Source organism: Anopheles coluzzii, chromosome 2, assembly GCF_943734685.1.
Source record: "Anopheles coluzzii chromosome 2, AcolN3, whole genome shotgun sequence".
NCBI classification, from domain to species: Eukaryota; Metazoa; Arthropoda; class Insecta; order Diptera; family Culicidae; genus Anopheles; species Anopheles coluzzii.
In genome coordinates, this window is record NC_064670.1 from 125,784,643 (window position 1) to 125,797,840 (window position 13,198).

The 13,198-nt window shown below is 36.4% G+C and overlaps 2 protein-coding genes across 2 annotated transcripts in view; one reads left to right on the forward strand and one right to left on the reverse strand.

The window, feature by feature from the left end:
* Positions 1–3,905, reverse strand: part of LOC120950637 (uncharacterized) — a 31,483-nt gene extending 27,578 nt beyond the window's left edge. The window contains exon 1 of the mRNA XM_040368841.2: positions 3,767–3,905. Within this exon, the coding sequence (XP_040224775.2) occupies positions 3,767–3,890 (124 nt within the window). The 5' untranslated portion in view covers positions 3,891–3,905. The remainder of the gene's footprint in view (positions 1–3,766) is intronic.
* A 5,691-nt stretch (positions 3,906–9,596) lies between these two features.
* On the forward strand, positions 9,597–12,845 carry LOC120950641 (uncharacterized). Its single transcript, XM_040368857.2, has 4 exons — positions 9,597–11,922; positions 11,992–12,067; positions 12,137–12,504; positions 12,711–12,845. The coding sequence occupies exons 1-4, from the start codon at positions 11,731–11,733 to the stop codon at positions 12,843–12,845; spliced, it is 771 nt and encodes a 256-aa protein (XP_040224791.2). The 5' UTR covers positions 9,597–11,730.
* Positions 12,846–13,198: the final 353 nt, after the last annotated feature.

Sequence of the window (13,198 nt, forward strand, 5' to 3'; positions counted from 1 at the left end):
TATTAGTACACTGATTCCGATGTCGTTGTGGTGCTCTGATGGACACGTTAATGTTATGCTTAGGAAATCACTTGCAACATAACTGGAATTAGTGGGTCGCACTTTCGCGTTCGACGGACGAAACACCGCACAGCACACTCTCGGCGGTATTGGACGGACGGTTTGAACTTTATCGTTCAAGCTGTAACGCGATACTGTGCGCGACTGGTTTCATCGTCGACATCATCGTCGTCGAGGCACGCCGATCGCGATGTGGTGCTAGATGGCACGGTCTCTCTGTGTTGAATGCTGCTGTTTGTTGTTGTCGCTCTACCACCATCCCATCCCTTCTTCGAGGCTCGTTACTCTGCTCCCCCAGTGGTTTGACCGATTCGGGTTCAGTTGGCTTAGGAAGGGATACAGCGTGCACAGAACGCGCGAGCCGCGCTCTATCGCGCACATTCACACAGGGTTACCAGTGATTGTTAATGACTTTGCAGTGGAGGCTTCGTCAAATTTTTGTACACCAATACATAAGCCACATATCAAAGCATTACTATAGAAATGTTCTCGGTAATACAAAAGAACTTGGTTTGAACGGATGTTGTAAATGGCTAGTACTTATTTGAACCAAAACACTTCTAATATAATGTATAATATTATAAACCTTTTTAGTTTAGTATAATCATTAAAAAATAGTACTTATGCACATCGTTTACATCCGGGTATCTATTTGTAATATCTATTTCAGCTTTTGGGATCGGTTGTTGTTCTTCTGAAACAACCGAAAATGACTAAATAGTTACTTGAATGTATGCACGATCTCCGTAAACGCGGCAGACTAGCGGGATCTGCTTGCTGGAGTTAAAAAGTTATGCTTCGGTCACAGTAATGCAGTGTCGACAAAGGCAAAAGAGCCTAGCTTAAAGAGCATAGTGTGATTGCCGTGATGATGTTAATTAAGTGGACGCACACACGCATGCAACATCAATACGCTGCAGTGCAGGGTTTAAACGCCAAAACGCCGAGAGCAGCAGAGTACTGGTTGCTGAGAATGGAATCTCTTCTCTCGGGTGCGCCACCCCGAACGGTCGAGCTTCGATCGTACGAACCTAACACACTTTTACGCATGTGTTTGAAATAATGGTAGACAATACTTTTAGCAGTTCCGTTGTGTGTTTGTTTTCATTTCCATTTCGTTTGACCGCTGACTTTGTTGAGGGGTTTCGAAGGTTCCGTTTCAAAGGTGGGGTACATTGGGTTCGAGTGACAATAGAGCAGTACAACCAAACAGAGATGAGAAGTGGAGCCCCAGCACTTGATCATTCGTTCAAGCAAATGATTGATGCCGGAAAAGTGTACGAGGGAGGACAATGAAGATGAGCTAGTAGTATTGTGTTAATCAAGAAGGGTGTGGTCTAAAATTGAGTATTTAGACTCTGTGAGGTCATTGATGTTTGTGCTCGGTCGACCTAATAGTTGGTCTAAGGTATCGAGGCATTGGCTCCAAAATGGTCGGACAGGTATCGAATTCCAACTGGGTTAAATGGCATAAAAATGCGTCTAAGAGGCAGCTTAACAAAATGATGTGTAACTGGTTTGTAACGACGCTGAATAATCTCACAGACCATCGATGCAGACATATTTTTACTTTTTCGTTTAATCAGTCCGATTGTATATCGCATGCGTAAATTAATTCACTATTTATATAAAGGTCCAAAGTATTGAAAAGAATCATCGCAATACGAAGGTATATGAAACAAATTTTTCTATCATATTCCAATACATGTGTTTAAACATGTTCCTCTAGCAGTCTGGAATTTTGGAACAATCATCTGCCGCATTTATAAATTGCATACGCAATCAACCGTACCCGACTTACCCTGGATTCGGATCAATGAACAGCATGAACAGTAAGTATAGGAAAGAGAGGGCACAAATGGGTCTATATCACCAGTCAGAACATATACGCTTGACAACTTATGTAGGCTTTATTGAATTGAAGCAAAATAATTTATGTTATTCTAAATTTATTATGTTGACCTAATAAATCAAATGATTTATATTCTGGAATGATTTATTTCGACAAAAAATTAATTGAATTTAGAAAAAAGTAACATCAGGCCTGTTTTTTCGATTAAAAGGCCAGTTTTAATAACAAGTACTACTTAAACCTCACCACAGTTCCACGAACACGATCGTTTTCCATCTAAACTTTGCATTGTGTGTCGTTTTTTTGTTATTGTTATTTTCGTCGCCATTCGTTACACTTCAATGCAGTTCAACTAGTTATGCGAATTGGCAACCATGTATCTGCGTATACTGCTACTCGCATTGACTCCCAGGTTGAGTGAAGTCCATTATGGAATTTTGTAACTTGAGGGCCAATGGGAGCAGCATAGCTGGCAGATTCTGATGTTAGATAAAGATAGAATGAAAAAATACCTTGAAAATCGATTTTGTTCATTCCGTTGTATGCGTTTCATTCTTTACCCCGGATATCGGGAGTGTACTATTGAACTGCATGATTGTGATGTTCTGATCACTGAAAAGGGATGAGGACAGGGCCGGAACTATCGATTAACATACACAAAAGATCAACTTCCGCTTTTGCACCTGTGTTGGGTTGGGAGTTGGGTGTGCTCTATCTTTTATGCAAGAAAAATAGTAACACAACTCTTTCTAGGTAAATGGTTAACAATTGATACATTATTCAAACACTTTTTTAAGGCATACATAGTACATGTACTATAGAGGTATGTCATAATTTTAAAACTGAATCATACCAATCATTTCTTTTTCTTTTCTGTTTAAAAAAAGAACGTACGCACTCATTTTTTTTCTTTTCTATATGAAAAAATAGTAACGAACGTACACACTCATTTTTTCCAAATTAGCCAATTAAAATTAATATCTATTTACCAACTATGATATTAGATGTTAGGAATTCTAAAGTATTGATTTAAGAAGGCTACAGTATAATTCTTATAAACCTTTTTTTTCATGGCTCCAAGATTCAACTTGTCATCCTTGTCATTTGATGTTAATCATTCTATTGACACTGTCAATCGTCACAAATTAGCTACTTTTTATCATAGTTTTTAAGTTGCTTAGACGACAATCAGAGTATTGCAAATAAATCAAGATGATCTAGATGATCTTCGTATCTTCACGTTGATTGATGTTTTTAAAAAGAAGAAAAACTTTAAGTCTTTCAAGTTATGGTAAATAAATATTTACTAATATTACCCTCCATTAAATGAAATGAGATTGAAGGAAGAGGCTTGGTTATTTCCAAATGCTGTGTTATGCAGGTTGTTTCATTTGCAATTTTCAGCCACCCTTTATTGTGTTTTCATTGGTACGCTATGTCAGTGCTTTGAAGCGGACTCATAAACCATTTTTATTTTTTGTTTGTAGCAAAGTCGAAGAAACGTTTTCGATTATGTATTACCTCCGCATATTGCTATGTGGCATTATTCAGTCTGTTTTGCATTTGCCGTAAACCAAGTTTGCATTATATTAAATTATCCAAAAAATGTTCATTGTCATTGTTAGTGATGTAATACTCTTTTAAATATATGTTATAGTTAAAACATCTAAAATGAGTTTTTTGACAGCCTGCAATTGTCAATTGCGTATATAGAACCATCCTTACATTAAATTTTAGACTGCTTGACGAAGTCAACGCTAGATCAAAGGTGTTTTGATACATTTGTCGCTGCATATTATTGTTTATCTTGATAGATGATGTGAAAGTTTTTGTTGAGTATTATGCATGCCTTACCCGTGCGTATGTCACTATTCGTCGCAAACGATTCACGTTGTGTTTTAGATTCAGGCTTCATTTGCTTCTGCGGACCTTTGCGGAATTCCTGATTGGTCTGCTGTGATTCCTGCTGACTCTGCATTTGGAGACGATCACGTTTCTTCACTTTATGCTTCCGTTCGATAGTATATTTTCCATTTCCAACGTGAGTCTGTGGCGTGAAGACATATTGGTGAAAAGATCGGTAGATGCATCGATTGCGATCGCTGTGTAACTCAGAAGTTGAGCCTAGGGCCACTGAGAAAGCACGTAGATCGCCGCTGTTGTTTCTGGCATCACTTTCAAGGGTGGTGATGGTGTCATCTGTCGAAGTAGCCATCAATGGCGGTGAGAGGTTTGTAACAACTCGGTACAACGAAGGTGGCATGTAACGGTCCTCATCAAAAGCACGATAAACCTGATGGTCTGTGGTGTTTGAAGTTTTCGAGTTAGCTCCTGTGCTGAGATGGAGCAGCATATTGTTGCCAATTCGCTTCAAAAATGCGACCGATCTATTCCTGGTTTGTTTCTTGCACGTATCACATTTAACATTTTCAAATGCACTATCTTTCGTGGCACTATAACTTTCACTATATTTCTTCTTCCCAATGCTCATGCAGTTGCAAGCTTCCAAGCGTTTTCGAAATGCATTATCTGACTCCGAAGTTATACACAACGGCGAAGGACATTTTAACTTCATATTTAGTGTTATGATTCAAATATTAGTAAAATAAATAACTAAAATCAATTCCGTTCGACATTAACAGAGATACCGAAACAAAACAACACATGTAACGAATAAAAGTGTTACATCCAAGACAGCAAATGACGTACCGTACTGCTCGAAGGCCACACTTTCAATGAAATTGTGGCACAGTTTCTCTGTTTCGTGACACACTGTTGGCGACACTAATTCTTAAACCTAGGATCGTCTCTTCCATGATTGTTGTCTTCAGAGAGTAACGAAGGAGAAGCCCTGGGAAGCAGATTGTTTCCGTTTGTTCATAAGCATAAAACAATGCAGAACACCTAATTGTACACAAGAACGACAAAACTTACTTTCTTTGTTTCTTTTTATCTCCCTCATTTTAATTTCATGTATTTCTGTATATTTCTTCTCTCTCTATCTATCTATCTCTCTCTGTCTCTCTATCTCTCTCTCTCTGTCTCTCTATCTCTCTCTCTTTCTCTCTCTCTTACTGTATTTCACTCTCCTTTTTTGTGATGGATTTTATTCTCTCCGTTTTCTTAGTATTATTGCGCACAGACACCATAACAAAGCTGCTTGATCTGTCCTTCATTTCATAAGATGATACGCATGATCGATCGAGCTTTGGTTTTGAACGAAAGCCGTATTATCAAAAGGCATGTATAAGTAGAAGAAACTGTGATTAAAGAGGAAATGTGTGTACTTCTGATATATAATTCAATGGTACAATTGTTTTAAAATCAAATAACTTCTTATAAAGTAGCGTGGTTTATATTTAAGGAACACGCAAAGGTAATTATTTACCTGACATCACAGTATGTTGAACATGTGAGGCACTGTGAACGACAACAGAGAACTTAAAAACATGTTTAAAAACCAATGAGCTTTCTTTTCAATTGTTTACCTCGAGGTTGATGAAAGATTTTGAAAACGTGAAGATTTTACACCATTATTAGCCCTAGAACCCCTTCTAAACCGCGTTGAATATTGTCGCACAAATGATAAAAGGGTTTCTTGCACACTTTCACTTTCACCAAGGTCACTTCGTTTCGAGGAAGACGTTTTAAACTTATGTAGTTTACAAAATTTCAACATGGTGTTGTTGGTACAAAATGGTTCTGAATGAACGATCTCTTTCCAATCAGTAGCACTGCAATAATGAGACAACTAATAGAAATGGGCGTTAAGTTTCTCGAGCGGTCTTGTTTTCTATCTATTTTTTGTTCGTAGTTGTACGCAACCCATACAAACGTGTTCACGAGTGACCGAACACATCATGTAGAGTATGGGATAACAGGCAAGCATCATATTTAAATGCAAAAATATAGCTTCATCATTACATTGTGAGAAAAATACAGTTACAAATAACATATTCTTCTGATGTTTAATTTTGAATTAAATATAAAATTATACAGATTATTGAATTATATGAGTTACCTCCATAAAAAGGTTGTTGAACTGTTAGATGTAAATCGCGGTGTTCATTATATAATGTAGTTTTTAATTTGGGGTTTTCCAAGTTGAAAAATTCATCTGCACTCATTTTAGTGCTTTAAAAAATAACTGTATTTTTAAGCGTTATGGAATAGCATACGCATAGCATTTGAAACGCCAAAATGTATGCAATACGTAAAACGCGGCGCAATGCCTGTGTCGATCTGTGTTTTGCCATCAGCTGCAAGCTGTTTCGCCTTTGGTATATAGTAATTGTTACGAATCTTTATATGGCCTACGATGCAACACTACAATCAGAGACATTTCTCACACAATATGTTGGCTTAAAAGTTAACACAAGTTAAAAATATGACCAGACGGATGATAAAATACTGACTCGGGTCCGCGTAACACTTTATTTTAGGTTGATTTGTAAATATGTCCCAGCTCCCTGCGATATTTTGTAGTTTGTTACTTACATTGTGGTGATAGTTGGTATCAACTCGATCACATCATTTTAGACTTTAGTTGCTTGAATCATTCTGATGTCATCTTATGCTATGTTTATTTTCTTTACATAGAGACTCGGCAAATAATGGTTTATTTTCTCTGTCATTGTCAGCTGTTGATACTCTGGTAAGTGAATAAAAAAAAATTAACACCGTACAAACTCACATGCACATACGCACACAAAATAATTCAGAGAATCATTTAGCATCACAAACACTTTCTCATTCCAGCAGCTCTAATTTAGTTCAGTTTGCTATATTGGCACTAAGGTTTAGATGAATTAAATTAGTGATAATACGGCTACATAAAAAGATGTTCCAATGCTAGTTTCTCTTTGCATTGTTTGTAATTTGCTATAGGCTGGCGGAACTGCCAAACCGATAGAGCTTAATGTCAGTTCTAGCGTTTGCGCATTACGGTGTTTTCATTTCTTTCATTTACTTTGGCGTCATTATACACATAGACACAGGTTATTTTAACCGATAAAACGTTACGCCGGTTTGTGTGTGTTTATTTAAACATAAAATTGAGCATGCTTATTATTACGTTAGAAACAGTATGATTAATAATTTGAACTGATTGGTCATACTATCTAACCAAAGACACATAATTTAATACACAACATAAACATTGGAATGTGTCGTGAATACATGATTTGAGTGTTTTCAATGTTTTAAATTTAAACTGTTAATGTTTCTCGATTATGACGTTCAAATCAAATTATAGCTTCGAAGAAGAAAAGTGCCTAAAGCTATGCTGTGTATTAATTTATTTAGATTACTACTTTCACCTGGGTTTTAAAGATCAATAAATTTTGTTTTTCTGGGTTTTTTTTATTATTATCTTGCATCCATGTTCCGGTGTTACGGTATATGGCACAGCAAGAATCTTCTTGTTTTGTTCACACTATTTTCTTAAAACTAGTTAACAGATGATAAAATTTTTTATGTCACAACAATTTGTTTGCGCTATACTATATTTTTACGTATGCAGGAAACTGATAATATTATATGATTGTGCCAGGAGAAAGAAATTAACGCTTTGTTGTATTTTGTGATGCTATGGAATGCTATGTTGAACGTATTGGAAATTGATAAACGTAATGATTGCTTGGGCTATTTCGAACGCATGGATGTATAATTTATCACAATTATCGCACAATAAAAGATAAGGAAATATGTATGCCTAAGTAAGTAAACTGAAAAGGTAATGTAATTTAGATCAACTTGAAAGCATAGTACTGAGGCAAGTTTTATTGACCAACATTAGTCCATGAGAATTAGTAACAAGAACCAAAATGAAAACATTTTAAACATTGAAACACTTTCCGTAATTCAGAACTGCAAAATCCAACATTGATAAACATTGTGAAAAGTAACAAAAACAAACGATAAGCACAAATGAAAAAGAAAACAAAAGCAGGTACATCAACACCATCAAAAACAGGCCTTAAACAATGCTGTATGAAGGATAACAAGCAGTGTTGGCTTTGCAATATACTGTATTCAGCAAAACACTACAGCTTTAATAGAGCTAACGGTAACTGAAAGATGTGTAATATTAACATTGAAGAATGTAACAATAATAGAAAACAATAATAAATAACAAAAAATAACAACAAAACAATCTGCGTATCAGATTGTTGCTCAACGATCATAATGTGTCAAATTCACCTTAACATTTTTGTAGAAACCTTTTCTTCAATTATTCTGACTGTATTATAACAAGTGTTATGAAAAACTGTTTTCGAACTGACAGGAACAATAATTGGTTTTTCATTTTTAATGTACTAAAAATGAAAAAGCAAAATGTTCGCTGTAGGTTGATGACACTATCACGCGTAACTCATTGTAATAACACGAAACTTAACAAATTGTTCAGGCACCAAACTTAACGATGCAACAATTAGAAAAAACCAACGAGGAACAAAACAATCTCAAAATAAAATTTAAGTTCAAAAATGGACATGAAGGTCAAAAACACCCTACTCAACTATGCCGCTATACTTTTGTATGAAAATCAAAAGGCACACATTAGCAAACGAAACGTAACAGCAGAACAGACTATTGTTTGTAGTGCGATATAAAAACGGTGAAATGATGCATTTGGGAACTGAAATACCAGTAATGGTTATGTTAATGCTGAATATGAACAGTTTATAATGTACGGAGAGTGTAAATAGCCAACAGCGTGCTTTATATATCCATTGTTCAGCTTCCATGGTTCAGGCTTGAAGATTGTCGTCCTAAGCAGAATCTCTTCATGTTATGATTTCTCTAACATCTTAATCATGGCAGATTCTGTTGTACAGCAGTTGAGCTCAACAATTAGGGTTTTTTTTTTGTTGGAGCTAGCAGTTTACAGTTGATGATGTTGACGTCATAATTACGATTTATCAAAGTCTCTCCAGTCCAATCATAGAAATGTATTCTTCAGAAAAATAGCACTCCATCGATGCAATCAGTGTTATCTTTACTCTCCTTTCAGTGTGATGATCTCCAATTGTAATAGCAGAATGCATCTTCATTTGTGAGTGAATAGCGTAAACGATTCTAAAATTGAAAAAAGGTTCCGTATCGTTATGATTAATTTCAACATATTTTCATTTTAGTAATGTTTATAATAGCAATTTAAAGTTCAATTATGTCTGTGATTTCATGCAATATTGTTTCATGTTACAATCATCCGTGGTTTATGAAAATAAAAAAATAGATATCTAAATTAATTTTTCCAAAGTAAATGCAACGGAAACATGTTTTATAGAAAGCGCGGTTTTAATATCAGGCAACATGGTATGCATTAAAAGTGAACTTGTTTTAGCGATTTTGGTAAGAGCTAAAAACAGATCCGTAATTAGCTCAAATCACGTTTTGGATCGCCTCCTTGACCTAGGAGGCTGGATCAACCGATCGAGAGGCGAGATAGCACTTGAATAAATCGGTCATTTATATCCAAAAGGAGGTTTGATAATATTTCTACTCTGGTTTCTAGACTGGATTTCGTTTTGGAATGGAAAATGCGTCATCTAATAGTCTAATAGACTGCCGAATCACTGACTGACTGATACACTGACTCACGAATCACAGACGCATTTTACAACATCTACATTATCAAACCACAAGTTATAATATAGATAAATAATCCACGCTTACCTCTTCCTTTGTTGTAGCCACAGGTGTTACAAGTTTAGTTGAACAGTTTTTATCACACATTACTGAATGAACAGCAATATTCTAGCAATTGATTTTCAACAACAATGTTTTAGCCAACAACACAGTAATTGAAGCTTTCATTTACAACTTGGAATTACATCACTGCTGTATCACACATTTCGCTTTCTGTTCGAATCCTGGCTCGACCAGGTTTTGCGCCCTGAGTCGAGCCAGTGAAGACTGCGTTGCAAAGTTTGGCACTTTATACGAAAGCAGATCTGCCCGGTTCGATGATACAAACGGTTATGGGTGATGTTTTCTAGGTGTACGGGGTTTATATACGTTTAACTCTACGCAACGCACACCCCTCCACTATCAAATGTGCAGTTATTTCTCCTTGCGATGGTACCGGCATGGGAAAAATGATTTCACACCACCATTATCTTACTACCACCATGGTGCATACGCTCCTTGAAGCCCAGATTTAAGACCCCTGTAAAACTTTTTTCTTTTTTTGTTTTGTGCATCACAACATTGAGAGCATATCACAACGTACCGAAACGTTTTTCTGCATCAAAAGAAAACCAGGTGAGTATTCTATTCATGCGTTCCGTTGCCCTTACCCAATGCCGGGATAAAGAATATGGTAAGGTAAATGTCCTTTTAAGGGAGCTAAGAATCCACGGTGTAGGGCCGAATGATGCGTTACGCAGTTGATTTAGAAGGGGAATAGTCCCGAAGGGTCTTTTTATTTTTGAAAAAATATCATACAAAATCCTGGGAAAACTTTCCCCTACCTTAATTGACACTGTGTCTTCAACTACGACGAATGATAGTACGTACTAGCATATCCTATGTATTAAAGTCATACCCCATATGCTCGATTATAGTACATGGTAGTCAAATTATACCGAATAACAAATATAGAAGAATAAATAATTTATTTTACTTATGTTATTTTACACAGTACTTGCACATTGGTACGTGATTTAGAAACATGAATGTGCTAAAATGGGCTTTGATAGTTACGGGTGTTGCTCTATATTACTTGATATGTAGTGCTAGCAACCCCTCTTATGTGACAGAACGGTACAATCCCGGACTAGTTGAAGCAGTTGGAAGACAATTGAACCATCCGCATTGTCCTTGCTTTCTTCCCTAGTTTTGTGAATATAATGCATAAGGGAACGAAAACCAGTCACGGTAGATGTGTTGGTTTGTGGTGTTATGGGAAAAGGTAAATTTTAAGAAATAGGGGTTGCATACGGACCTCGGCTTGGCCAACTTTTCGGCAATAGTAGGAAGGTAAAAAAACAACGGATTATGCACCCTATAAGAAATCAAAAATGCGCCAAGGGTTTCAGCCATTTCCTAGCTATGCATCTTCTGCACGCCGTTGGAGCGAAAATTGCGTCGCAGCTGAAGTTGAGAAGACACAGAAAGGTAGCAGCCAGCTGTTATAATACTTAAGAAAATCGAAAGCATCTTGTAGCGAAAACAGTACACAAATAGGACGAAAAGGATGTCCTTTTGTGCTGTTCTAGCAGACAATAGAACAAATTGCATTTAAAACCCGTTACAACGGCGCCCAAGATACCGTTTCATCCTCTGTTCTGGCATTGTGATAAGCGCCAGGTGATACCGGTTACACGCAAAATTATCTATTTGCGTGCCATACTGTAAGCGTTGATTGCTATCGATGTGTCCTACCTGTACAACCGACTAATAGCAATAACAAAACTATCACATTATTTCTATACATTGCAGTATTATATAAATGGTTGTGCTTTTATTATTATACACATATAATTAAAATGTGTAAAATCTTGATTTAATTAGAAAGTTTATGTTGCTGTTGACCGATGTGTATGAGTAAACAGAGCATATAAAAAACAAAACCATCGAAATCGATTTCTGCTGCCATTGAAAGGTTTCATTCCAGGCATGACTTGAGCGATACGTCACTTCAGTTGTAAGTTTGACGAACTGTAGGCTAGTTTGGAAGCGAGTGCGCTACGTACATTGTTCTTTAATTATAATACGATAGTTAACTGGAAATTTAATTGCTGTGTGATTGTAACAACGTAAAAAAGTAAAACAGAGTTAAACCATTTGTTTGAACCTAGACGATCGTGAAAATGGCAAAACATACAATTACGTCTTTAGCATTTAAAATAATTATTGGAGTAGCTAGTGTTATGCTTATGCTGCATTATGCACCCATTTCTGAAATACCTAGCATGTATGCAGTAGAGTGCTATCAAAGCTATCATGTATCGCACCACTCCAAATTGTACGATTTTGTGATGATGACAGAAACTGCAAATAAGGTAATTTCAATTTAGTCCAGCCATTGGGCAATTACATTCAATTTTGTATCTTATTTTTGCATGCTGAAGTGGATGAAATTCGTAACTTTCGTCGCTACAGACCACAAACCCATTGGAATCGGCAAAATATATAAGACTGTAATAGGTTTGTAATTTATCTGCTTAAATGTTTATGCTGGTATGCGTTTAAACTTTTTTCCTTCTTATTCTTCAGACACAAATATATTTCTGCTTGCTGTTGTTGAGCACCAGCAAGGTCAATATGCTGCTTTGGAAACGATGAGTAAAGATAGCACACCGCAGTTTCGCATTGAAATACGCTTTACCAGTGATCTTTATGCACCATGTCAAAAACGGCAACAAAGTGATTTCGATTCACGACGTTTAGATCTATTTTCATTGCTGCGCGTCAAACGGTCTGAACCGTATGAAGTTTTAAAGGAAAGTAATTTAAACAACATAACGGCGATGGCAGAACACTGCGTTTCTTTCCAACAGCAAGCTGCTAGCTCTTCAAATAGAATCAATACAAATGGGTTAACATTAAAAATATTGTTGTTACACGACTCATTGCTATTTCAGGTAATTACTGTTTTTTGTTTGAAAATTGCTAATGCTAGTGCGATAGTTTTCCAATCAAAACTATATATTGTGGTAGTTTTTAAAATGACAAGTAGATATCAAAGCAGACATTTGAACGATTTGCAGACTAATAAATTTTATTCATCTTCAAAATCAAGCAGTAAATACCGATTGTCAAAATTATGATTTGGCTTTTTCTTTTTCAGAACACCATCGGAGCGTTGTATCGATACTCTTTGAGACGGCATCTCAGACGGTCCTTGGCTAACCTGGCGTACGTATTACCACACTTAGAGGAGCATGGACGTACCTTATCACCATCTGCATGCTTAAACCACTGACCTTACAAAAAATACACACGTTTTGTGATTTAAATCCATTCTGCAAGTGGATTTTCGGTCGGTCGTTCATATCTTCGAATCATCGGTAGCATGGTTGTGTTGAAAAAACGTTGAAAATAATCAGTAAGTTGCTAAATCAGAAGCAGTAAAAACAATCGAATTAGAACTACCGTCGGATAGAGTAAACCAAATATTCATACCTTCATCATATCAGATAGGTCGAAGCCTCGAACATCTTTTAAAAGCGTGAGTATCATCAAAAGGGAAAGCGGCAACATGATGATCCACCGGTTGTGATCGCTCATTCTCAACTGTGAATTATCGATGTGTAAGCACTACAAACAGGTCACATT

Coding starts and splice junctions, on each gene's coding strand:
- LOC120950641 (XM_040368857.2), top strand. CDS start 11,731: ATGGCAAAACATACAATTACGTCTTTAGCATTTAAAATAATTATTGGA. Junction 11,923..11,991: donor TGACAGAAACTGCAAATAAG/GTAATTTCAATT, acceptor TGCATGCTGAAG/TGGATGAAATTCGTAACTTT. Junction 12,505..12,710: donor ACGACTCATTGCTATTTCAG/GTAATTACTGTT, acceptor TTTCTTTTTCAG/AACACCATCGGAGCGTTGTA.